Below are 27,753 nucleotides of genomic sequence, written 5' to 3' on the forward strand. Positions count from 1 at the left end.
ATGGTTTGGCCATTTGGGGCCCCTTGAAGTTCCATATGAATTTGAGGATCAGCTTTTCTGTTTCTGGGGGAAAAAAAAAAGCTATAAGCCAATATTGATAAGGATTGCATTGTATCTGTAGATTGCTTGGCTGGTATTGACATCTTAACAGTTTTAAGTCTACTAATCTATGAATGTGGGATGTCTTCCATTTATTTAGGTCTTCTTTTATTTCAGCAATATTTTGTAGTTTTCTGTGTACAGTCTTTCACTTTCTTGGTTACACTTACTCCTGTGCATTTTATTCTTTTGATACTCTTGTGAATGGAATTGTTTTCTAGAAAATTTCCTTTTCAGGATTGACTTAAAAAAAAATTCCTGTCACAAAAATCTTGAACACTACATTTCACTTCATATGTCAGTATTTGATTGAGTTGAAAATGGTAATTGGCTTTTTGGTCAGAGTTCTATATAAATGGCTTCTGGTTTTTCCTGTATTTTCATCCATTTTAGTTCTTATACTATTTTATGTTGCTTTGGAGATGACAGAGATAGCCACTTTCTGCAGTTTATCACTTTAGAAAACATGTTTATATGGTGACAGATCAAGGCTGAGTCTTTATGAAAGTAAAAGAGTGAAAATACAGCCAACCCCAAGGCTGCTTTATCTGTTTAACCTTGGAACTTCCTAGTACTTTGCCACTAGTGTACATAATCATACCTTTATACTTACATCTTATTTTGCAGGTTGATTTCCTCTAGACTCAGACTCTGAGGCTGAGTTTAGGGTACAGGAGGTTTATTAAGGATACCTTTGGGATGGCTGCTGGAGAAGGGGAGTAAATGAAGCGGGACTGGCCAGAGGAAGACATGCAGCTGAGATGCAGGCTCAATGACAGCTTTGGCTGACCACCTTGGGAGGGAGATCTGGAGCTGAAATGGCCTTTCTGAGTTGTCTTGGGTTGGGATGAAATGGCCAGGCCTCTATGGTTCTCCATTTGTCCTTCATCACTAGGAATGTAGCTTGGATGAGATGCTCTCTGGAATCGAGGCAGTTCAGAAGGGACTAACAGTAAGGCTGCTTCCTAGAGAGCTCCCAACAACTGGGGCAACACATCCTTCCTTGAAGTTGGGTTGGGGGGTTTCTGGGTGGTATACCTGAGTATCCACCACGTTATTATTATTTCATTTGAGAAATGTGTATATGTATGTGTGTCACATATACCCCAAGACTAAGAAATACATTTCCAAGGCTTAGAGGCACTGCAATAGTTTTTTCCACTGAATTGGTGGGTAAATTACCTGAAAGCTGTGCATAGCCTTGCTAGAGAGGCACCATGGAGATATACACCTTCTCTGTCCCCCGGGAGAATTACTGGGAGAAAACAAGGTGTTCTACCCAACTCTTGCAGAAGGAATTGTGAAAAGTACATTGGACTTTATTTTCATTTGTCATGTCCTAAAGCCAGAGTTCACAGTTGTTTTTTTAAAAAGCAGAGTTAAATTTCCAAGCTAGGATCACGTTATTTAAAAAGAAAACAAAAAAAAAAAACACCTTATTAAAAAAACGTTATTAAAAATTAATCTTGTTCTTGACCTCTGGTTTAGGTGATTTTTTTTTTCTGGAAAGCCAGTGAGATTTAAGAGAAAATCATTGTTCCCATTAAAATGGTTGTCTTTATAATCAAATAAATTAGAATTCTTTGAGAAACAGACACTGGCAATATTGGGACATTGTCTTCAATACTGGAAGTCTTTCCTCTGGTTAGAAACATGTGTAGGTCTTGAGGTCAGGATAACATTTCTCCTGGTTTTTCCTCTTGACTTTCTCAGGTCTGCAGGTTCCTATGGCTTAGGACTCAAATTATCAAAAATGATATGGATTGCTTAGGACACTTTGGTAGAAAGACGATTAGTTCTTTTCTCTTTTCTGTATCCTTTGGATTTTCTGAGTTTCAAATCAAGATTTCTAGTGCTTTTATTAGCAAAGACTCAATTTCAAACAGAAAGCTACATCTCATAATAGGGATAATTTATTTTCACACAACAGATTATGTAAAAATCTCCGTTGTTCTTTCTCTGTCCCTCCCTCCCTCCCCTCATCTCTCCCCCTCCCTCCCTCCCTCTCCCTCGCCTTCTCCCCCCTCCCTCCCTTCTCTCCTCCATCCCTCTCTCCCTCGCCTTCTCCCCCTCTCCCTCTTCCCCCCTCCCTCCCTCTCTCTCCCCCTCCCTCCCTCTCTCCCCCCTCCCTCCCTCTCTCCCCCCTCCCCCCTCTCTCCTCCCTCCTCTCTCCTGCCTCTCTCCCTGCCTCTCTCCCTCCCTCCTCCTCTCTCCTCCCTCACTCTCTCCCTCCCTCCTCTCTTCTCCCCCTCCCTCCCTCCCTCTCCTTCTCCCCCTCCCTCCCTCACTCTCCTTCTCCCCTCCCCCTCACTCTCCTCTCCCCCTCCCTCCTCCTCTCTTCTCCCCCTCCCTCCCTCCCTCCCTCCCCTCTCCCTCTCTTCTCCCCCTCCCTCCCTCCCTCTCTCCCTCTCCTTTCCCCTCCTCCCTCCCTCTCTCCTCTCCTTCTCCCCTCCCTCCCTCCCTCTCTCCCTCTCCTTCTCCCCCTCCCTCCTCCTCTCTCCCTCTCCTTCTCCCCCTCCCTCCCTCCCTCTCTCCTCTCCTTCTCCCCTCCCCCCTCCCTCTCTCCTCTCCTTTCCCCCTCCTCCCTCCTCTCTCCCTCTCCTTCTCCCCCTCCCTCCTCCTCTCTCCCTCTCCTCCCTCCTCCCTCCTCTCTCCCTCTCCTTCTCCCCCTCCCTCCCTCCCTCTCTCCCTCTCATCTCCCCCTCCTCCCTCCCTCTCTCCCTCTCCTTCTCCCCTCCCTCCCTCCCTCCCTCTCCTTCTCCCCCTCCTCCCTCCCTCTCTCCCTCTCCTCCCCCTCCCTCCCTCCCTCTCTCCCTCTCCTCTCCCCTCCCTCCCTCTCTCCCTCTCCTCTCCCCCTCCCTCTCCTCTCCCTTCCTTCTCCTTCTCCCTTCCTCCCTCCCTCTCTCCCTCCTCCTTCTCCCCTCCCCTCCTCCTCTCTCCCTCTCCTCTCCTCTCCTTCTCTTCCCCCTCCCTCCCCCCTCTCTCCCTCTCCTTTCCCCCTCCTCCCTCCCTCTCTCCCTCTCTTCTCCCCTCCCTCCCTCCTCCTCTCTCCCTCTCTTTCCCTCCCTCCTCCCTCTTCCCTCTCCTTCTCCCCCTCCCTCCCTCTCCCCTCTCCCTCTCCTCTCTTCCTCTTCCCCCCTCCCTCCCTCCCTCTCTCCCTCTCCTTCTCCTTCTCCCCCTCCCTCCTCCTCTCTCCCTACTCCCTTTCTCCCCCTTCCCTCCCTCTCTCCCTCCCTCCCTCTCTTCTCCCCCTCCCCCTCTCCTCCCCTCCCCCTCTCCTTCTCCCCTCCCCTCTCTCCCTCTCCTTCTCCCCTCCCTCTCCTCCCTCTCCCTCTCCCCCTCTCCTCTCCTCTCCCCCTCCTCTCTTCTCCCCCTCTCCCTCCCCTTCTCCCCCTCTCCCTCCCCTTCTCCCCCTCTCCCTCCCCTTCTCCCCCTCTCCTCCCCTTCTCCCCCTCTCCCTCCCCTTCTCCCCCTCCCTCCCCTTCTCCCCCTCCCCTTCTCCCCTCCCCTTCTCCACTCCCCTTCTCCCCTCCCCTTCTCCCCTCCCCTTCTCCCCCTCCCTTTCCTCTCCCCCCTTTCTCCCCCTCCCTCCCTCCCTCTCCCTCCCCTTCTCCCCTCCCCGCTCCCCCTCCCCTTCTCCCCCTCCCTCCCTCCCTCTCCCCTCCCCTTCTCCCCCCTCCCCTTCTCCCCCTCCCTCCCCCTCCCTCTCCCCCTCTCTCCCCCCTCCTCTCCCCCTCCCTCTCCTCCCTCCCTCTCCCTCTCCCCCTCCCTGTCCCTCTCTCTGCCTCTCCCCCTCCCTTCCCCCCTCTCTCCCTCTCCCCCTCTCTCTCCCTCTCCCCCCTCTCTCCCTCTCTCCCTCCCTCTCCCCTCTCCCTCTCCCCTCTCTCTCCTCTCCCTCTCCCCCCTCTCTCCCTCTCTCCCTCCTCTCCCCCCTCTCTCCTCTCCCCCCTCTCTCCCTCTCCCCCTCTCTCTCCCTCTCTCCTCCCTCTCCCCCTCTCTCTCCCTCCCTCTCCCCCTCTCTCTCCTCCCTCTCCCCCTCTCTCTCCCTCCCTCTCCCCCTCTCTCTCCCGCCCTCTCCCCCTCTTTCCCTCCCTTCTTCCTCTCTCTCCCTCCCTCTCTTCCTCCCTCTCTCCCCTCCCTCCCTCCCCCTCCTCCCTCCCTCTCTCCCCTTCCCTTCCTCTCTCCCTCTCTCCCCTTCCCTTCCTCTCTCCCCTTCCCTTCCTCCTTCCCTGTCTTCCTCCCCCCATCCTCTCTCCCTCCCTCTTCTCTCTCCCTCTCCTTCTTTTCTTTCCTTCATTCCTTTTTCTTTTCTTTCTCCTTCTTTTCTTCTTTTTTTTGTTCTAACAGTCTTGCTCTGTTGCCCAGGCTGGAGTGCCGTGGCATGATCTTGGCTCACTGCAACCTCCACCTCCCAGGTTCAAGCAATTCTCTGCCTCAGCCTCCCAAGTAGCTGGGACTATAGGCATGTGCCACCATGCCCGGCTAATTTTTGTATTTTTAGTAGAGGCGGGGTTTCACCATGTTGGCCAGGCTAGTCTTGAACTCCTGAGCTCAGATGATCTGCCTGCCTTGGCCTCCCAAAGTGCCAGGCATGAGCCATCATGCCCAGCCCCTTTGCATATTTACTTTATTTGTGTATGTTCTCTTGTTTCTCCCTCATCCTGGGTTGTTAGTCTTTTGTCTTTATGTTGTTTCTGCCTGTGGTCTTGCTCCTGTGTGTTCTCTTCAGTTGGAGTACTCTGGGTCTGTGAACCATAAAACTTTTTTCTGCACCTCTTGAATATCACAGGGCCAATGTCAGAACCAAATTATTCATATTTAATTCTACCTACCAACTGGATATGTCTTTCGTATCCATGGCACCCATCTATTTTCTTTAAATCGAGACATAATTCACAGACCATAGAATTCGCCATTCACTCACTTATGTTGAGCTGTTTGTGCAGCTTTATTTCAGGATATTTCAGAATTAAGCAGAAGTTGCAGTGAATGACTAGAATCCTGGGAGGACAGGAGTAGGGCCTGAGATTGTCTGGCTCCATGGTCCTCTGTAGGCCGGTTGGTTAACCTGCTGGGTCTTGGTTTCTTCCTCTGTTAAATGAGATGATTTTAATGAGGTGACTTTCGAGATTTGTGCCAGCTCTGAAATAATCCTGTGACTTTGTGATGGCCATTCAGTTGTGTAAACAAAGTAAATCAACTGTCGCAACAGCTTAGTTAGCACTCCATGGCACGTTTCCAGCAGGGATATCTTCGTTTACTTTTAAGCAGCACCATATCCTGATTATCCTGTTGAAATTGTTATACGGTTTCTGAATATTTTTTTCCTCTTATGACCAGAAAAAGAGTAATGTAGAATGCTGTTTGCATTGATCTAAAAAGAAAACCACTGCATTTTTCTGGACAATGGATATATGTATGTATCTAACTGGCTAGACAAATAATTATATCTGTTGAGCCTAAAGCTTGTGTTTTTTGGAGTTGCGTCGACTTGGATTTTCTTCTGTAATAAATTAACTTTGTCATACCTGGTCACATGAAATAATATAAAAAATCTGTTGCCCCATATTTGTTCATTTGCTCCCTAAATTTTCCTGGGAACAATCTTCTGTGGTTTTTTAGTTGTGGTTTTCACTAAGTATTTGTGACCTACTTGTGTTACAAGATATAAGCTCCGAAGTACCACACTGTGCCAGCAATTGAGATGTGCATTCTTCTGAAAGTGCTCAGAAATCAGTTCATCTTGCGTAGCATTAAGTGGCTTTCCATCTGCCTTAGATACTTTATTTCCCTCTTCTCACTTGGCTATTTGTTGACTGATTAAATGTTTGTATCATTATAAGAAATGTTTTCTGGAAGGTCAATCCACAAGTCTCATTATGAAGTTGGCTGGTACAAATTCAGACATATCATATTTGCTCCAAAGAATTAATTTATAAACCCTGTGCTGCTGTTGACCAGCTTTGCCACCTGCTGTGAGCCATAAATAAAAATAAGTGCTGGTGTAATGAGGGACCTTGGCTTGGCTATCTTTCTTGGCCTTCTTGGACCTTTGGATGCCTTGCATGGGGCGCCTGCGGAAAAGAGGGAAAATATAGCCAACCCCAAGGCTACTTTATCTGTTAAACCTTGGAGTTTTTAGTAGTTTGCCATTAGCATACGTAGTCCACAGGTATTGCGTAGCTTCATTTGTTTTAATGTTCCAGCTGCGGAGGGAGCCAGCTGAGGAGCAAATCCTAGGTGTCCTTAGTTAGTGGCTGTAATTGAAACCAATGGACAATTGAGTGGAGGCTCTGACATGCTCTGCTCCTGGGCTGTCCTGAAGAATCTAGGAAGCTGTTTGCAGATGGGCCTTGCACTGTTTATTCATGGAGAGCTTTATATGTGCAGCCCACTGAAGGAACTCCGACATTTTAGGCCTGCAGTTAGGATGTTCTATGTGAAGCATCTAAGAGTCACGATTGGGGGTTTTTAGCCTTTTAGGGGTCACAGGACCCCTTTGCCAGTCTGGAGGAGCCTTTTGGCCTTTCCCAGAATATGTTTTAAAACAGAGGTCCTCAACCCCTGGGCCACCAACCGGGCCACACAGCAGGAGGTGAGCAGCGAGCCAGCAAAGCTCCATCTGTATTTATAGCTGCTCCCCGATTGCTCGCATTACCACCTGAACGCTGCCTCCTGTCTGATGAGCAGCGGCATTAGATTCTCATAGGAGCACAAACCCTATTGTGAACTACACATGTGAGGGATCCAGTTTGTGTGCTCCTTATGAGAAACTCATGCCTGATGATCTCTCATTGTGTCCCATCACTCCCAGATGGGACCGTCTAGTTGTAGGAAAACAATCTCAGGGCTCCCCTTGATTCTACTTTACAGTGAGTTGTATAATTATTTCATTATATATTACAATGTAATAATAATAGAAATAAAATGCACAGTAAATGTAATACACTTGAATCATCCTGAAACCATCCCCAACCCCTGCCCACCTGGTCCGTGGAAAAATTGTCTTTCATGAAATCAGCCCCTGTACCAAAAACATTGGGGATCACTGTTTTAAAGTGTTTAAATACAAGAATTACAAAGGAGACCCTTCATATCAAAATACAGTTATCAAAATTTTCTAAAATTATAATTATGTGCTTCTTTACTAATGTCTTTGAGATCAAACAGCAGGTCTTAAAAACTGTCATAATACTTGGAGTAGTGATGGGTATAAAAGTTATCTTGAGATCTCTGCAGGAACTGTAATGTGATATGAAAAAGTCTGTGACTCCTGTTACCAACAAAGTCTTAAGTCTCAAGTCTACTACTACTGGGGTATGTTACCTACATTCCTAAGTGAGAGAAATGTTATGTTTCATTTGAGGGCAAATGATGACAAAGATGGAATTTTTTTCTCTTTCAAGTTCACAGACCACCCCCCGCCAGCCCCCGCAAGAATGACTGGATCTCAGGTTTAGAACTCCTTGTCCCTTCTAGAACTATTGCACATAGAGACTATTTGTGCAAAAAAAATGGCCATGATTAAGCCTCTATTGTCTAATGAGGCTGACACTATTATTATCTCCCTCTTAAAGACGAGAAAACTGAGGTTTAGATAGGTGAGTACATTTTTCAGGGTCATCCATTTAGGATAGGATGGAGCTGGAATTCAATCCTTGGCCCTCTGAATTCTTCGCTACATTGCTATGCTTCAGTTGAGATGATCCTTGTTTCTATATTGATAAAGTATTTCTTGTTCACCACACTTCACAAATGTGAAAAACAACACTATCCAGTTCCGCTGAAAGGATGAATAAATTACCATGTCCTTATGCGCTGTGGGTGGGAGTGTACATTGCTCCATCCTTTCTGACAACACTTTGATCAACATATATTATTAACCTTAATTTGTTCTAGTAATTTTACTCCTGGGAAGATATCCTTGGGAAAAGACCACAGTACAAAGATGCCAGATGCAAAGATGTTCATCTCAGTGACGCTTACAGTAAGGAAATTTCAAAACAAACTGAAAGTTAGGCAATAGAAGAATGGTTAAGTATCCTATATATATTTATACCAGATGGTAAATACAGGTATTAGGCAGGCATTTAAAATTATGACACTTAAGACTATATAATTAAGCTTTTGTAATGAGTGCTCATTAAAAGCACCTATTATTTAATCTGAGTGATGACATAGGACAGTCTTTTCGTGGTGGTGATATTTGTAGATGGTAGTAGTTCTGGAAATGCCAATTGCTAGGTCAGGAACTAAAACCTTTAGAGGAAAAATTCTTCTGCTTCCTGTCCCCACACTGTCAGAGACGAGTGACTTTTCCTTGGGCCTCTGACCTCACTTACTATATCAGAACCACCGTTTTGGAATATTTGGAGAGTGTTTAGAATAAGAGTTTACATATTAATGTGGTTAGCATACTGGTTCAAATACCTCTTTATGTAGGGAACTAAACTGCCTTTGTTAAATTTCTTTTAATGAGCTGGATTCTTGAGATGTTTCCACTTATAAATGTAACAACTACAAATAGCTGATCCTAGTTTGCTATTGAACATATGTTATGTTAATCGTTGTTTTTATTTTTAATTTCTGGTCTCTTGACCAACAAGAGTCTGAATGTGTTCCATCACTTGAAGATGTTTAGGTCTGTTCTTCTCTTTGTAAGAACAAAAGTACTGTACTTAAGATCTTATGCTTTCATTTGGAAGTCTATTAATTCCTTTTTAAAATGTAGTCATTAGTCCCAATTTCTGTCAGATTTCTTAAAGTTTCTGGAAGACTTTCTCAAGGGAAGTATTTTTACCTTCCCAAGTCTCCAGATTCCTGCTGTCTCCTCAGTCCTGTTCATTAAACTCATTCAACTGGTTTCAGAGTTCATGCATTTCTTTTCTTTCTCCTTATTTTTCTCTAACTATGACTAAATGTTTGCTCTGTGAATCAGATCCTCTGCTAACTGGGGGGTAGACTTCATCAGTCTCTGCTGCTACTGCTCTGCCTTCTTGAACAGTATTTCTTTTTCACCAAAGAACTTGTGATGGCACATATCATGTTTGTCAAAATCCAGTTTTTCACACCTCATTATTTAGGATTTGATCAGAACTCTGGGGCAAAGTTTACTTTTGTAATATTTGGGAAGACTAGGTTTGCTAAAGGAATAACGTCAAGATTTCAGCAGAAATGTTTGTTTTGGAGACAGTTATAAGACATATAACAATTCTTTACAAATAGGTTAGATTCTTGTACCTTCAGTTTACCGACCTGTTACAGACAGCTCAGGGTTATTTAATTGTAATGTTTATAAGTATTTTGTATTATGTCTTTTAAAGAAACAGAAAAGACAATGTAGGTAGGGGAGAGAGAGAGTTATATTAACCTTTTTATTTACCATTTCTGGTACTTTTCATTTGTTCCTGTGGATTCAAGTTACCGTTTGGTGTCATTTCCTTATTCCAATATAGCCTTGTTCCATTCCTACTAGTATCCTTTGTTGTTATTTTCAAATATATTACATTTCTGTATAAGCCACAACACGTGATTATATACATCATTTTCTGCAACTGCTTTTTAAACCAGTTAAGGAGAGGAAATTTGCAATTATCCTATCTTTTATGATTGTATACATAACTACCTTCACTGGTATTCTTTGTTTTTTATCATGTGAATTTGAATTATTGTCTGGTGTCATTTTCTTTCAGCCTGAAGAAATTCCTTTAGTATTTTTATAAGTTGGGTCTGCTAGCATTATCTCAGTTTTTGTTTATCTGCAAATGTTCATATTTCATCTTCATTTTTGAAAGATAGTTTTAGTGGATATAAAATTCTTGGTTGACTTTTTTTTTTCTTTCAGCACTTTGAGTATGTCATCCCATGGCCTTCATTGTTTCTGATGAAAAGTCACATTAATCTGGTTGGAATTCTCTCGTATATGCCAAAACATTTTTCTCTTGCTGCTTTCGGGATTTTCGCTCTTTACCTTTCAAAATTTTAACTGTGACATGTCTGGGTGTGGACCTCTTCGCCTTTGTCCCACTTGGAGTTCATTTGACTTCTTGGATATGTCGATTTATTTTTTAAAAAAATCATATTTGGGGCTGGGCATGGTGGCTCACGCCTGTAATTCCAGCACTTGGGAGACCGAGGTGGGTGGATCACCTGAGGTCGGGAGTTCAAGACCAGCCTCACCAACATGGAGAAAACCTGTCTCTACTAAAAATACAAAATTAGCTGGTGTGGTGGTGCATGCCTGTAATCCCAGCTATGCAGGAGGCTGAGGCAGGAGAATCACTTGAACCTGGTAGACGGAGGTTGTGGTGAGCCAAGATCATGCCATTGCACTCCAACCTGGGCAACAAGAATGAAACTCTGTCTCAAAAAAAAATCATATTTGGGAAGTTTTCAGCAATTATTTCTTCGAGTATTTTTCTGCTCCTTTCTCTCCTCTTCTTCTGGGACTCCTATTAGGTGTCACATATGTTGGTGTACTTAATGCTGTCCTGTGTTCCTTTAGGACTTTGTTCATTTTTTTCTTTTTCTCTCTGTTCTTCAGATTACATATCTCTATTGATCTATCTTCAAGTTTGCTGATTATTTCTTCTACCACTCAAATTGCCTTTTTAGCCTCTTGAGTGAATTTTTCATTTTGGCTGTTGTACTTTTCAACTTCAGAATTCCTACCCCCCCATTTTTTGTAATTTTTCTTTATCTTCTGTATTTGAGATACTGTCGTAATACCTTCCTTTAATTCTTTAAGTATGGTTTACCTTAGTTGTTCCAACATATTTGTAATATCTGCTTTCAAGTCATTGTCTGCTACATTTAATATCTGGGTCCTTTCAAAGGCAGTTAGCATTGCCTACTGTTTTTCCCATATGTGGATCACACTGTCCTGTCTCTGCATGTTTCGTATTTTTTGTTGAAAACTGGACATTTCAGATAATATATTGTAGAAACTCCAGATACTGATCTTTCTGTCTTCTGCCTCTGGGGCATGCTGTTTTTGTTGTTTACTTGTTTATTTGTTTCATGACTTGACTAGTTCAGTGAAGTCTATTTTTCTGCAATGTGCAGCCTCTAATGTCACTTCTTAAAGAGCACACTCTTGGGTGTGTGCACAGTTACTCTGACTCTTGTATCTTCACCAGGAATGACAGTAGTTGCAGCTAGGCTCTCTTTGACTATCTGTTTCCCTGATCTCCCTGTTAAGTTTCTGACTAATTTTCTGTATTGGTCTTATACAACTGGTATTACACTCAGTTGTTAGTCTCCCTCCTTAGCTGATTGTTCTGTTGTTTTTGACAATACCTTGAGGCATAATTGTTCCACAGTTTGATACAATTAAATTTTTGCAGGAATAGTCCTTAAATCTAATCCCGGAGGCTTGCTCTGACCTCAGGAAGGTTCCTTCTAGCTGTCTCTTTCCCAGTTCGCTGTTAAACTTCTAGGTGGTCTACCCTTTACTTTTTCCTGTCACAGAGCTACCAGCCTTCCCTTAATTGTCAGCCACCAAAATCTCCATGATGTTTTGTACAGCACTCATGAGCTTGAACTTCCCCATGGCATATTCTGCATGAAGTCGCTCTCCTTGTGAAGAGCTGCAGTTCTTACAGCCTGCCTTTTCCCTGGGCAGAGCTCTGTACCACTGCTGTGGAGATGGCAGTGGAAACAGTAGTCTGCTTCTCTTGGGGTGACACCCTGCTCTGAGTGGGGTGCTGGGTAGGGGCAACAGCCTCTGGTCTTCTCAGCTTGCCTCTCTTGTCGTGGAACCTTCATTCTGTGAGAGAGCTGGGGCAGGGACAATCAAGTTTCAGCATTCTTGGCCTGTTTTTAGTTTGTTTCTTTGTTTTTGTTTTGTTTTGAGATGGAGTCTTGCTCTGTTGCCCAGGCTGGAGTGCAGTGGTGCGATCTCAGCTCACTGCAACCTCTGCCTCCCGGTTTGAAGCAATTTTCCTGCCTCAACCTCCCAAGTAGCTGGGATTACAGGCGCCCGCCACCATGCCTGGCTAATTTTTGTATTTTTAGTAGAGAGGGGATTTCACCATGTTGACCAGGCTGGTCTCGAAATTCTGACCTCGTGATCCGCCACCTCAGCCTCCCAAGTGCTGGGATTACAGGCGTGAGCCACTGTACCCAGTCTCTTGGCCTGTTTTGCCTAGGGTAGAGCTTCCACCCTGCAGATGTAGGCTGGGTAAAGCAAGGGAGCCCTGGTTATCTTGACCACACTTGCCTGGAATAGAACTTCTACAATATCAGGCTGTGAGGGATAAGAATGCTGGTGGCCTGGTCTTCCTAAGGAGAAACAGTGACTCTGGACCAGGGACAAGAGGGAGCCCTTTTGTCTTGGCCACACCTACTTAGAGTAGAACTTCAGTCACTCTGGGCTGGGTATGGGGGTGGGGGAGCAGTTTATGGCCCGAATGCTGCAGAATCTTACTGTTACTACCAAGATTTAGATTTTCTTGAATAAAACGTTTTTCCATTTGCTACATGCCCTCAGGACAACTTGTAGAGACTTTAAATCAGGGGTGTTCAATCTTTTGGCTTTGCTGGGCCACATTGGAGGAAGAAGAATTGTTTGGGCCACATGTAAAATACACCTAACAATAGCTGATGAGCTATTAAAAAAAAAAGTTTGTGTGTAAATCTCATAATGTTTTAAGAAAGTTTACAAATTTGTGTTGGGGCACATTCAAAGCCATCCTGGGCCATATATGGTCCATGGGCCACACTTGGACAAGCTTGCTTTAAATGGCTGTTTAAAAAGAATTTTTATCAGTTATGGTTGTCTTTCTGGGGATGGGATCTGGGAAGCTCCTTACACTTCCAGTCCAGCTTTAACTTTTTGAAAATAACAAACTGCGTTTCTTCAAAGGTATTTTTCCTTCTAGACCTCACTGATCCACACAGCCCTTTTCTCCTTCTGTCTGAGCTAGGAAGTCTTTGACCATAAACTCAAACAATTTCAGGTGTGTATTAGTCCGTTTTCATACTGCTATAAAGAACTGTCCAAGACTGGGTAATTTGTAAAGGAAACAGGTTTAATTTACTCACAGTTCAGCATGGCTGGGAAGGCCTCAGGAAACTTACAATTGTGGCAGAAGTGGGAGCAGGAGCAAGATACCTTCTTCACAAGGCAGCAGGTAGGAGAAGTGCCTAGCATAGGGGGAAGAGCCCCTTATAAAACCATCCGATCTCCTGAGAACTCACTCACTATCACTAGAACATCATGGGGGAAACTGCCCATGATGATCCAGTTGCCTCCACCTGGTTTCTACCTTGACACATGGGGATTACGGGGATTACAATTCAAGATGAGATTTGGGTAGGAACACAAAGCCTAACCATATCAAGGTGGAAGAAAGAAAGTTTAACTTTTGAATATATAAATATCATTTAATTTAGTCTAGGAACATGGCTTTCTTGGCATGGATGAGGGAGAAATTTATCTCTAACTTACCAAAACCTTAATGCTGAGTGATTTGAGTCTCTTAAGAACTTGAAAGTATTAGAAGGCCAGGTGCAGTGGCTCACACCTGTAATCCCAACCCTTTAGGAGGCCGAGGCAGGAGGATAGCTTGAGCCCAGGAGTTTGAGACTGCAATGAGCTGTGATTGCACCACTGTACTACAGCCTGGGTGACAGAGCAAGACCTTGTCTCAAAAAAAAAAAAAAAAAGTACCACAGGGAGCAAAGGGTCTTTGTTCCTGTGGGGTAGGCAATTCCTAGTGGTTGTGAAGAAGTAGATAGGTGCCTGCTACCCCACTTATCACACACACATACCCCCCTGAATTTTTACCCTTTCTACTTACAACACTGGTATTTTTTGTTTGTTTGTTTGTTTTAAGATGTAGTCTCGCTATGTCACCCAGGCTGGAGGGCAGTGGTGTAATCTCAGCTCAGTGCAGCCTCTGCCTCCGGGGTTCAAGTGATTCTCCTGCCTCAGCCTCCTGAGTAGCTGGGACTACAGGCATGTGCTACCACACCTGGCTAATTTTTTTTTTTTTAAGTTGAGATGGGGTTTCACCATGTTGGCCAGGCTGGTCTCAAACTCCTGACCTCAAATGATCCACCCGCCTCTGCTTTTTCCAAAGTGCTGGGATTACAGGCGTGAGCCACCATGCCTGGCCAGTATTGATGTTTTGACAGGCTTAATGCCAATAGCTGATACCCACAAGGATGGTCTCCAGTTGCTGCTTTGAGGCAGAGTGTAAGTATTCTCAGAAAACCAACTCTATTTTCAGGGATAATAGAATATCAAAAGCTTTGTCTAAGACAACGTTGACTCGTCACCTGTTTTTGTATGTCCTGGGAGCTAAGAATGGTTTTTTACATGTTTTAATGGTTGGAAAATATCAAAATAAGATGATGATTTCAGGCCATGTAAAAATATGAAATTTAGGCCAATATGGTGGCTCAAGCCTATAATCCCAGCACTTTGGGAGGCTGAGGTGGGCAGATTGTTTGAGCCCAGGAGTTTGAGACCAGCCTGGGCAACGTGACAAAACCCCAATCTCTACAAAATGATAGAAATATTAGCTGAGCATGGTGGCACACACCTGTAGTCCCAGCTACTATGGAGGCTGAGGTGGGAGGATTGCTTGAGCCTGGGAGGTTGAGGCTGCAGTGAGCCATGTTCGCGTCACTGCACTCCAGTCTGGGTGACAGAGCAAGACCCTGTCTCAAAGAGCAGAAAAGATCTGAGACTCATTATATTAATTAATATATGCTTCCTACAGAACAATTTTTATTCCACAAAGTTTATAATAGTTCACCTATAGTTAAATGATCAAATACGCCTTTTTCGTCTATGCTGAAAGAAAAACAATATGCCACATTGTAATCCTTATCAGGAGGTTCAAGTTCCCTCTGGTTTTGGGTACATATAATGAAACAATGTGATTTCTGAGATTTAAAACCCTAAAATTTCTGCCAGTGAAGTTCAGATATACATACAGATCAATATTTGAAACCAGATTTTTGTCATATATCTATGCAGTAGAGCTTTTGAAATCGAGTGGTTTCCTGTTTTGTGCCTAATAGATCCATAGTCGTATTGCACGAATTGTTTTCATCCTCAGGGATTTTCTCCGTGCCTGTCCTACCAGGCCCCACCTGCCCAGAGCCTACACTTCCACATCAGTTACTTTCTGGAACATCTTTGTTTCTTTTTTCCAGGCATCCAGTGGAAATTATTATTTCATCCCATACATCGTGACACCGTGTGCTGATTATTTTTGCTGTGAGAGTGATGCCCAGAGACGAGCCTCCGAGTATATGCAGCCCAACTGGGACAACATCCTGGGCCCGCTGTGCATGCCTTTGGTGGACAGGTTCATTAGCCTCCTTAAGGACATCCACGTGACCTCATGGTAATTCCCATCTGCCACCAGTAACCCCTGGAGACTCACCAAGATTTCCCCCTCACTTTCAGGGAAGTGGTACACCTTCACGGAGACCAGAATTGCTGGAGGACCCACTATTGTACCTTACTGGCTCACTTAGCTGGGCCACTGAAATGAAGCCAAAAGAGAATAGAACTGGAATTAAGAGGTCAGGATTGAGCCTGTGTCTGGCCCTGACTTCCTGTTTGATCTTGACATGTAACTTTTCTTCTCTCTGACTGTTCTCTCTCTTCTAGATAAGACAACTTACAGGAAGTTGTCAGTGATGTTTTTTTAAATGATCTCTTTCAGCTCTGAGATCCTGTGTTTCAAGATGATTTCTGAGCATGGCTTTACACTCGTATGGCTGTTGAGGCTCTTCAGATATCTCAGCAAGGTCATTCTGACCTTACGCTCTCGTGCTTTAATAAGCTTCGTGTGTTGAGTGGAGCAGCAGCTATCCGCAGGGTGTACTGTGCTTTGTTGTCTTTAGATTTAGGTTGGGTGAGGTGAAATATGCAGAAGTCAATAGGTTTAGATTGGAATCTTGGCTTAGGTGATTCCTACCTGTGTAGCACTGAAATAGTCAGCTCACCTATTGGAGCCTCAGTGCTCAAGAAACCATACCTTCAGATGTTCTTATTGTGAAAGAAAAATTCTTCTTCTTAACCAAAGGATCCAGTTATTTTGCTTGCAGCCAATTTAAAGGATTTATTCCCGTAAGTTGTGTCACAAGGAGAAGGATTTGTCCTTCCAAAACAAATGAAAATCCCAAACACTGGCAGAGCTGACCTGAAATGAAATGTAGAGGACCTCCTGTCACACTGTGGCTCAAGTAGTGGCACCCTGAACTGCGGAGTGTTCTATTGTAGTATTGGTATGTAGAAAAGAACACTTCTTAATGGTGTCCTTTTCTATCCCATCACCTCTTCTCTGGATGCAGACCTTCTTCTACAGACTTTAATGGAAAAGGAGATTGGAAACCTAAATATGTGTGACCGCATGCCAACATAGAGAGCAAATGGGGGACATTTTGTGGCACATTCCTGGAAAACCTCATGCAGTTGTTCCTTGCTCACTGTTGTCTGATTGCAAAATAAACACTTTAGTGAAGTTTTATGGAAAGCTCTCCCAGTACCATATTTTCAGGTCTGACAAGGAGGTAGACTGGCTAGATCTGCCGGATGATTTCGGTCTTTGCAAGACATGGATTCAAGTTTGATTCTCATTCAGTGTGTGTATGTATCAGTAGGCAAACAACTCTTGTGATTTCATTTCATTTCAAAGGGCTTGAAATACCTATTGGTGGATTCTACCCTATGAACTGGCAGTGTCTGGCAACAGTTAGTAAGAGGGGAAGTGGTGCTTATAGTTGAAAACATCTATAACACAGATGGAAAGGAAGTTTTTAGCTCAAGTGCCAGCTCTGATAGATTTATAAAATCTATTTTGAGACCTGTGCTAGAATGGCTTGGAAGCCATTTCCAAGTTCTCATTGATCAGCAACATCTTCCTTGATTACAGAGGCAGAAATGGCTGCATGCTTGTTACATATCTGATGTCCCCAAGCCATCCTCAAACCAGTGTTTAATTTACCTAAAAGGTACTGTTCTTCTGAGGCTTCTTAGTTTATTAAAATTATTTTTCAGAATTACCCTTGAAAAATAAGGCTGAAGTATAACTTTTTACTTATCAGGCTAACCTAATAACACTTTAATAGCTTTAATGCCTTTATAGTCCACCAAATGGGCAATGGCTGGCATCCAATTTAATGACTCAATTAGTGACAGAATTTTAAACACTGGCAGAATCTGCTAATTTTGTGCATCATTGGGATGATGGCAATTGACAAATAAGGAAATAGAAAACTAAAGCAGTGCATTGATATTTTTCTATCAGAACCCCTGCTGTGTGCGTCACTTCATTCTTTAAATGTTAACGGAGGTCCTCTTGTGAGCATTGGACCAGGTTATGTACTGTACATATACATATTTGGCTTTGTTTTGTAATTATTGAAGGAGGCACCATTTGTTCTTATCCTATCTCATGTTGTGTTTCTCTCTCTGAAGACTATTATTAAATTTAGCTTACTCTCTTTTTAATGAACAGCCTAATTTTACACTCTGCAGTTAGACCATTTCAGCTTCGTTTTGTGTGTGTGTGTGTGTGTGTGTGTGGTTTTTTTTTTTTTTTTTTTTAGACCGAGTCTCACTCTGTTGCCTAGGCTGGAGTGCAGCCGTGCGATCTTAGGTCACTGCAACCTCTGCCTCCCGGGTTCAAGCAATTCTCCTGCCTCGGCCTCCCAAGCAGCTGGGATTACAGGTGCCCACCACCATCATGCCCAGCTAGTTTTTGTATTTTTAGTAGGGACGGGGTTTCGCCACATTGGCCAGCTGGTCTTGAACTCCTAAGCTCAGGTGATCCTCCTGCCTTGGCCTCCAAAAGTGCTGAGGTTATAGGCGTGAGCCATTACGCCTGGCCCCATTTCAGCTTCTTATGGGGTGACATTATTACTGTTTGGCAGTGTCCCACCTCCACTTAAAAATTCCTATGGAAAATAGACAAGATATTTTAAATCAATCTATGGTTGTTGTAACTCATCCTCTCTCTGTATACCAAGTTAGGTCATTTTTCAAGGTTTTAAACCAAATACAAGATAATAGCATTGGCTCTTCAAGAGACTATGGTGATATTCCAGTGTGAATTTGACTGCTTTAAGTGTTTTTAAGCTTCCTTGTGCTTATCTAGGTGCTCACCTGAAGGAAGTTTTGTGTTTTCCATTAGAAAGCCATTCTCCGGGCCAGGCACGGTGGCTCACGCCTGTAATCCCAGCACTTTGGAAGGACGAGGCAGGTGGATCACTTGAGTCCAGGAGTTTGAGACCAGCCTGGCCAACATGGTGAAACCTCGTCTCTACTAAAAATACAAAAATGAGCCGGGCATGGTGGCACATGCCTATAGTCCCAGCTACTTGGGAGGCTGAGGCAGGAGAATTGCTTGAACCAGGGAGGAGGAGGTTGCAGTGAGCTGAAATCGCACCACTGCACTCCAGCCTGGGCAACAGAGGGAGACGCCATCTCAAAAAAAAAAAAAAAGAAAAAAAAACCATTCTGGCCATTCAATATGATGAGGAGAGCAAGGCTGTCCATAAGTTTCCGGGCATGACCCCTGTGTGTCCCGTCTTGTATTGCTTAGGGACACAACACCAGTTTCCAGCCCTCACCTCAATTGGGGAAAGCTTCATGACTACGAACGAGAGACACCTGATAGAGAAATTCATTTGAAAGGCATTCTCATGTATGTTTCCTGGGTTTTGGAGCTCCGTTTGGCTTTGTTACTAGTGGGCAAAATACATACATAAGGAAGGTACCTTCTCGCCCTCTGTATGTTTGAAAATGCCGGAGACAGTGGGCTTGGTTGCAGCAAGTTCTGTGTGTTGTCCGAGTACAGATGGGAGTCACCTTTGAAAATATCTTCAAGGTTGAATGAACCGATTTTTATTTGTCATTTATTGGTCTATAAAATGTGAATAAGTAGAAAGTATCTCCTGTTTGCTGGCGCAGGGAGGCTCAGGTCTGGGCCGAGGTCCCCATGTGTTAGCCTAAGTCACGTCAATGAGAACCATTTTGGGCGCAAGACAGTCCTGGGTGTATGTAGATGTGACTGGAGGTTTTTGTGGTTTTCTTTCTCTAGTGTTTATTACAAAGAAACCTTGTTAAATGACATCCGGAAAGCCAGAGAGAAGTACCAAGGTGAGGAACTGGCGAAGGAGCTGGCTCGGATCAAGCTCCGCATGGATAATACTGAGGTTCTGACCTCAGACATCATCATTAACTTACTCCTGTCCTACCGTGATATCCAGGTATGTAATCCACCTAGCCGAGGCTCACGTATGCTGCGTTCTTCCTTGGCTTGAGGAACTTCTTGTGAAGTACGTGTATACTCAGTATGTGGTGAGGTGGCTGGGGTTTTTTTATTTGTTTGTTTCTGTTTTCTTTTTGAGACGAAGTTTTGTTCTTGTTGCCCAGGCTGGAGTGCAGTGGCGCGTTCTCGGCTCACTGCAACCTCGGCCTCCCGGGTTCAAGCTATTCTCCTGCCTCAGCCTGGGATTACAGGCATGCACCACCATGCCCGGCTAATTTTGTATTTTTAGTAGAGACAGGGTTTCACCATGTTGCCAGGCTGGTCTCAAACTCCTGACCTCAGGTGATCCACCTGCCTCGGCCTCCCAAAGTGCTGGGATTACAGGCATGAGCCACTGTGCCCAGCCAGAGGTGGCTGTTTTATAGACAAATAGGTATGTGGCTAGGTCATAGGTCATCCAGCTTATCTGTTGCAGTGGAAATTTTGGAGGTTTTGTCACATCGGGGTGGTGTGACCACTCCGACAAGAAGAGATGTCATAAACAGGACTGTTTGGCAGAAGGAGCCAAGAATTTAAGTTTATATGAACTTTATGCTAGGCATTGTTGCAATCCCTTTGACAAACCCAAATTCATTTAATCCTCTTAACAACCCTATATAGGATATGTATACTCTGATTATCCCGATTTTACACGTGAGGAAACTGAGGCACAGAGCAGTTAAGTAACTTGCCCAAGGTCACACAGCAGTTGGTTAGGTCAGGATTCAGACTGAGACTGACTGGCTCCGTTGTCCTTGTTCCTAACCCCTCTGCTGTGCGACTTCCTTTAGGCTTTTCTCACTTCCTCCTTTGTTTACCACCGTACATCAGTGACAGGGAGAACAGGAGTAGCAGAAACACATTCACGACCCAGGGAATGTAGCTGTTTATTCTAAGACAAGCATCAGAAGCTCCTGGAGAGTTCTGACACTGGGCTTTTGGTCGTGGTTCCGTGAAGGAAATGGAGCGTTTCCTCCCTCCAAGTTGAATGCCATTGAGCCATCTCTAAGGATGTCTTGCCTTCCTTCCCTTTGGAGGAACACAAGGTCATGTTCCTTACTCATAGAGTTCCACAAAGCCATGTTGAGGGTTGTTGGCTAGAAGTCTTTAAATTGAAGTGATGGAGGCATCCATTTATGACCTGGACCAAAACAGAGTCACCCAGTAAGGAATTCCTGCCCCTAGTGATAAACAGATGCAGCTAGCTGATTTTATTTTTATTTCTGTTTTTTGAATTTTTATTTATTTACTTTTTGAGACAGGGTCTTGCTCTGTTGCCCAGGCTGGAGTGCAGTGGTGTGATCTCAGCTCACTGCAACCTCTGACTCCCGGGTTCAAGCAATTCTCCTCCCTCAACCTCCTAAGTGGCTGGGATTACAGGTGCCTGCCACCACACCTGGCTAACTTTTTTTATTTTTAGTAGGGACGGGGTTTCCCCATGTTGGGCAGGGTGATCTCGAACTCCTGGCCTCAGGTGATCCACCCGCCTCAGCCTCCCAGAGTGCTGGGATTACAGGTGTGAGCCACTGTGCTTGGCCAGCTGGCTGATTTTAATAGCAGGTGCTACTAAGGATGATGGTAATGATTAGGTCATGTCTTCCAGGACAAGAACATGGGAATGGCTTTTCTTGAAGCCTTTCTTCCCTCAAGCTGCTTCCTTTTGTCCTTCCCTCCATGCATCCCTTCTTTTCATAACCTTCCATTCATGCTCAAAGGCGGGCCAAGAATTCTTGGAATACACTGCCTTCTCCCTCCTGGGGCAGCAGCATCAAGGCGCAGAGCCACAGGACAGGCATGGCATTTCAGTGGGAAGCCCTGTTCTGCTGACTATGGCTGGCTGTCAGCAAGTTGGCCAGTTCCAACGATTCTAAGCCTGGCTGAAAGAGTAACAGGTGGCACTGCTAAGAGGGGACTTGGCTGAGACAAGCATGGTCGCAATTTTTCCCCGGGTAATTATGCAGAGTTTAGAGCAGTGGTTCTCAACCCAAGAACTTTTTTGGCAATGTCTGGAGACATTTTCAGTTATAAAAACTAAGTGTGTATGTGCAGGGCATGAGGAAGGTGGTGTGCTGTTGGCTTCCAGTGAGTCAAGGCCAGCATCCTACAGTGCCCAGGACAGTTCCCACAACAGAGAATTATGATCCAGAAATGTCACTAGTGCCAAGGTTGAGAAACACTAGTTTAGATTAATGTATTTGATTCTGGCAAAATAGGAAGGACTGGAATCTATCTGCTTTGACTGGAAGTTTGTGTGTATTTGTCCAGCTCGCTTTAACACACATCTCTGCTGATACTGTTTTTATTTTGTTTTAGTTTTTGAGACAGACGGAGTCTTGCTCTGTTGCCCAGGCTGGAATGCAATGGCATGATCTCGGCTCACTGCAACCTCCACCTCTCAGGTTCAAGCAATTCTCCTGCTTCAGCCTCTTGGGTAGCTGAGATTCCAGGTGCCCGCCACCATGCCCAGCTAATTTTTGTATTTTTAGTAGAGATGGGGTTTCACCATGTTGGCCAGGCTGGTGTCGAACTCCTGACTTCAAGCGATCCACCCACCTCGGCCTCCGAAAATGCTAGGATTACAGGTGTGAGCCACCAGGCCTGGCCTCTGCTGATACTGTTAACTCTCCTACACTCAGCTGTTTCCTGGCTGCTGGGCTCCTTTACTTTTGTTGCCTTTGGATGCTTCATGCCCTTTGATAGCAGGGATTCCTTCTCTGTTCTTCTGTCTCTTATCCATTTTATTTTCTGGTCTTTTTCCCTCCTATTAAAGGCTACAGGTAACTTCACTAAATGCCCTTTGTAAGGAAGGGCCTTCCTTTAAGTGCTGAGGCTGTCTCATGTTTATAACAATTCAGAAAATCAGTGAAGAGCTGTGTTTCCTCTCTTGCTCACTTTGGGACCTCTTGCCACAGGACTATGATGCGATGGTGAAGCTGGTAGAAACACTGGAGATGCTGCCTACGTGTGATTTGGCCGATCAGCATAACATTAAATTCCACTATGCGTTTGCACTGAATAGGTAAGAACGATAATGTATCTACAGGGTTTTGAAACATGCCGCCTGTTGAATTCTGCTTCCTTCTTTCGTTCAACATCGAGTATGAGCCAGGTCACATACTAAATGCCAAGGTTATGAAGATGGGTAAGGCCCAATCTTTGTCCTCAGGGACTTTGTATTTGGAATACACATTCTTTTTTTTTTTTTTTTTTTGAGACGGAGTCTCGCTCTGTCACCCAGGCTGGAGTGCAGTGGCGTGATCTCGGCTCACTGCAAGCTCCGCCTCCCGGGTTTACGCCATTCTCCTGCCTCAGCCTCCCGAGAAACTGGGACTACAGGTGCCCGCCACCTCGCCCGGCTAGTTTTTTTGTATTTTTTTAGTAGAGACGGGGTTTCACTGTGTTAGCCAGGATGGTCTCGATCTCCTGACCTCGTGATCTGCCCATCTCGGCCTCCCAAAGTGCTGGGATTACAGGCTTGAGCCACTGCGCCCGGCCTGGAATACACATTCTAGCCGTGAGATAGAACACATCGATCCACCCTAATAACTTATGATGGCAGCAAAACAGGCACCCCCGGCTTCATGTATCTTGTAACACATACAAGGTCACATCTCTTTTTAAATCAGGGTAAAATTTGCAGTCAGCAAAATGCACACATCTTAAGTATATCATTTGTGTTTGATAATTGGCTATACACATGGAACAACACTCCCATCAAAAAAGAAAACGTTTCCATCACCCCAGAAGTTCTCTTGTGCTTCTTTGCAGGCAATCCTTACCCCCTCCATAGATGACCACTGTTGCAGCCTCTGTCTCCACAGATGAGTTTGGCTTGTCCTTGAACATCACATAAACGGAATCACACAGTGTGCACTCTTTTGTGTCATTCAGCGTCGTGTTCGTGAGATTCATCTATGCTGTTGTGTGTAGTAGTGGTTTGTTCATTCTCACTGCCGTCGCGTAGTCCTTTGTATAGATATGCCATGATCATCTGTTTTACTGCTGATGGGCCTCTAGGTTGTTTGCAGTTTGGGGACGCTGAGAATAGCGCTGCTATGGACATTGTTGTACATGCTTTTTCTACACATATGGATACGTTTCTCGGGTGTATAGCGTGTGCTTGTAGTAGACATTGGCAAACAATGGTAGGATTCTGATTCCTTTTTGGGAGGAAGCTTCATGGTCTCTGTGGAAATGTGCCTACACTCTCCCCAGCAGCCTTTAAACCCAGCATCCCAAGGATGCATTGTTGTGAATGAAGGCCAGTCTTCATTAAGCCTGATAAAGCCAAGTCTTGTAACTGTTCCCCCAACATAGTAAGCTCCATTCCTATTTATATTTACCTGTGCTTGATTAATAACCATTAAATGAGTCATCACTTCTGAGGTTCCTGGGAGGAGAGTGCCTGGCACACTGTAAGTGCTGTAAAAAATGGTTCATTAAATAAAAACTATAAGGGCGTTTGAAGTTACTCATCACTAAGTCTTTTTCCCAGACACAGTAGAGGTAACTGTTGTCAGACAGAGAATGAAATAATAGATTGCCATTTTCTGAAAATAACAAAAGAGTTAAAACAAGATTTGAAATGGAAAATTGGGGCCGGCTGCAGTGGCTCACGCTTGTAATCCCAGTACTTTGGGAGGCCGAGGCGGACAGATCACTTGAGCTCAGGAGTTCAAGACCAGCCTGGGCAACATGGCAAAACCCTGCCTCTACAAAAAAAAAAAAAAAAAGTTAGCCAGGCATGATGCTTGTAGTCTCAGCTACTCAGGAGGCTAAGGTAGGAGGCTTGCTTGATCCTGGCAAGTTGATGCTGTAGTGAGCCATCATTGCACCATTGCACTCCAGCCGGGGTGACAGAATGGAGACCCTGTTTCAAAAAAAAAAAAGACATAGAAAATTGGTATTTAGGAGAAGCAGGTATAGCAGGATGAGGTGATCCTGAGATGAATACGTTTCCAGTTTGGAAGCAGAGTGGCTGGGATTGCACACCAGAGAGCCACCTTTCTCCTTGATGGATCTTTTCCTTTTAGTCAGATTATCTCCTATTAGACAGTGGCTCTGTTTAATAGGGCCAGACGGGATCCTCAACGCCGAGAACCTCATTTTCTCCAACAAACTAAGGATTTTCTTTTCTTTCTTTCTTTCTTTTTTTTTTTTGAGACGGAGTCTCGCTCTGTCGCCCAGGCTGGAGTGCAGTGGCGCAATCTCGGCTCACTGCAAGCTCCGCCTCCCGGATTCACACCATTCTCCTGCCTCAGCCTCCCAGGTAGCTGGGACTACAGGCACCCACCACCACGCCTGGCTAATTTTTTTGTATTTTTAGTAGAGACAGGGTTTCACTGTGTTAGCCAGGATGGTCTCGATCTCCTGACCTTGTGATCCGCCCACCTCGGCCTCCCAAAGTGCTGGGATTACAGGCGTGAGCCACTGTGCCTGGCCCAAACTAAGGATTTTCTATAGGATTGCAGTACTTGCTTCATTTACACATGTAACCTGATCTTGAATTTCACATTTTTGCTTTAGGCTTAACTTGGCCAGCCACCAGCATAGTAGGAGTTTGCATTACAGATTGAGCATCTCTAATCTGAAAATCTGAATTCCAAAGTGCTCCTAAATCCAAAACTTTTTGAGTGCCAACATGATGCTCAAAGGAAATGCTCATTGGAGCATTTTGTATTTCAGATTAAGGATGCTCAACTTGTAAGTATAATGTAAATATTCCAAAATCTGAAATACTACAAATCCAAAGCACTTCTGGTCCCAAGCAGTTCGTATAAGAGATACCCAGCTGATATATATAGCTTTGAGGGAGTTTATGGCATTACTTTGTATCTGTAAATGGGAAAATAGTGATGGACAAGAAATGAGTTTTCCTGCATTAAAGTGACCTTTAGCTCTCAGGAAGTGGAGCAAATCATGGCCAGAAATTAGTTACTAAAGATTGGCAGTAATGGATGACTTCCGACCCTCAGATGTCAAGGACTCCCTGTTAGTGGGAAAGCTGGCTCGAGCCGGTCAGCTTTCCCTGATGCCTTCCACTCCACTGCATTCAGAAGCCCATTCTAAGCTACTTCAAGTTTCCACTGAGCAGTTAAACTGTTTGCTGCTTGATGGCATGGAATCCTTTATGAGTGATTTTTATTTGCTGTTGCTTTTACAAATGGGACTTTATTAGATATATGAATGTAGTCAGAATATTCTGATCAGGGATCCAGCCAGTGAGCTGGATGGTCTAGAAGAAGAAAATCAGAAGCAAAGTCGCAGGTTAAAAACAAAACAGAACTTGCCAGTCGCAAAATAGAAGGCATGTACTCATATTCTACTTCCAGCATCTTTGGATTGAGACTACCAACTCTGGCAAAATTTACCTCTTTGAATTACTCACTAAGTGGCAGGGCAGTTGGATGTGTGACACACTGATTGGAATGTCTGATGTGTCATTCTGTAAATAAGGGGAGCGCTAGATGAGGATGCTCTGCAGACCCTAGAAATGTGTGCAGGGATATTAGATGAACGTGACTGAATCCAGCCCACACCAGAGGGGCTGCATGCTTATTCCAGAACCTACTGTATTCACCTGAGCCTTAGTCTCTGAGCTTCCCAGCCGAGAGGGCAGAGTGAGCTTGTCATCGCTACAGTAGCCACGAGCCTCCTTTGGTCTTTTCTGTTGATGTTCACTGTTTGATCTTGCTGTCTTTATTTCCATGTGGTTATAAGTAGCTTTCTTTATGACATGTTCGTCAAATGTAGAAAAATGATGACATCTTCCCACTTTTCTAATGCATTGTCTCCATGTGCCTAAAAGCATCTTGTGAAAGAAGGATATATACTTGTTGCTTTTCTAGTGAAGAGAACCACAAAATCTGCCAACTTAAAAGGAATCATTTAGTCCAAATCCTTTGTTTTGGAAAGGAGAAAGAAAGAAACAAAGAAAAAGGCAAGGGCCAAAATATAACACCTGGTCAACAACAGATCTGGAACCAGAACTCCCTCCCCATAGCACACTGCATGTACCACTGTTTTTTCTTTTTTTCCTGAGACAGAGTCTTGCTGTGTCGCCCAGGCTGGAGTGCAATGACTTAATCTCGGCTCACTGCAACCTTCGCCTCCCGGGTTCAAGCGATTCTGCTGCCTCAGCCCCCTGAGTAGCTGGGATTACAGGCGTGTGCCACCATGCCTGGCTAATTTTTGTATGTTTTAGTAGAGACAGGGTTTCACCATGTTGGTCAGGCTGGTCTCCAACTCCTGACCTCGTGATCTGCCCGCCTCGGCCTCCCAGAGTGCTGGGATTACAGGCATGAGCCACTGCACCTGGCCCTGCATCTACTGCTTTTTAAAGCTGATGTTAATAATATCATGGCATAATCAATTAAACTCTTTCCAGCAGGCTTTAGCTTATATATATTTTGGTTGTCTGAAGGACAACCAAAATAAGGCAGGGCCCTCCACTTGAAATTGTTGGGCTGTAGCTTTATATGTCCTGGGTGTTTTATATGCGATGAGAGCGTTAGATGACAGCTGAGTATTGAAGCTGCCATTCATAATATAAACTTTTGGTTTGGTTTAAGTTTTTTTTTTTTTTTTTTCTTGGGATGGAGTCTTGCTCTGTTTCCCAGGCTGGAGTACAGTGACGTGATCTTGCTCACTGCAGCCTCCGCCTCCCAGGTTCAAGTGACTGTCCTACCTCAGCTCCTGAGTAGCTGGATTACAGGCACGTACCACCACGCCTGGCTAATATTTGTATTTCAGTAGAGACGGGGTTTCACCATGTTGGCCAGGCTGGTCTCAAACTCCTGACCTCAAGTAATCCACCGGCCTCGGCCTCCCAAAGTGCTGGGATTACAGTCGTGAGTCATTGCACCCGGCCTTGGTTTGGTGTTTATTATGGCAAAAAAAATACATATAAAATGTACCATCTTAACCACTTTTAATCATATAGTTCAGTACTGTTAAGTATGTAAACATATGGTGAAATAGGGCTCTAGAAGTTTTCATTTTGTAAATCTGAAACTCTGCACGTATTCATTAAACAGCTGCCCATTGCTCCCTTGCCCAGTCCCTAGCAACCACCATTCTTCTGTTTTTGTGGCCGTGACTATCCCAGGTACCTCATATAAGTGAAATTGTACAGCACTGCTGTCCAATCTTTTGGCTTCCCTGGGCCACATTGGAAGAAGAATTGTCTTGGACCACACATAAAATACACTAACGATCGCTCATGAGCTTAAAAAAAAAAAAATTGCAAAAAAGCCTCATAATGCTTTAAGAAAGTTTATGCATTTGTGTTGGGCCGCATTCAAAGCCATCCTGCGCCACATGGGCCACGGGTTGAACAACCTTGTACAGGGTTTGTCTCTCTCTCACTGCCTTGTTT

At 44.5% G+C, this 27,753-nt stretch overlaps 1 protein-coding gene across 1 annotated transcript in view; it reads left to right on the plus strand.

The window, feature by feature from the left end:
* MAP3K15 (mitogen-activated protein kinase kinase kinase 15) overlaps positions 1-27,753 on the plus strand; it is a 148,707-nt gene that overhangs the window by 34,488 nt on the left and 86,466 nt on the right. The window contains 3 exon segments of the mRNA XM_033202075.1: positions 15,268-15,461; positions 19,167-19,335; positions 22,289-22,395. Coding sequence (XP_033057966.1) covers positions 15,268-15,461; positions 19,167-19,335; positions 22,289-22,395 — 470 coding nt within the window.

This window comes from Trachypithecus francoisi, unplaced genomic scaffold (genome assembly GCF_009764315.1).
Source record: "Trachypithecus francoisi isolate TF-2019V2 unplaced genomic scaffold, Tfra_2.0 Lachesis_group6, whole genome shotgun sequence".
NCBI lineage: Eukaryota > Metazoa > Chordata > Mammalia > Primates > Cercopithecidae > Trachypithecus > Trachypithecus francoisi.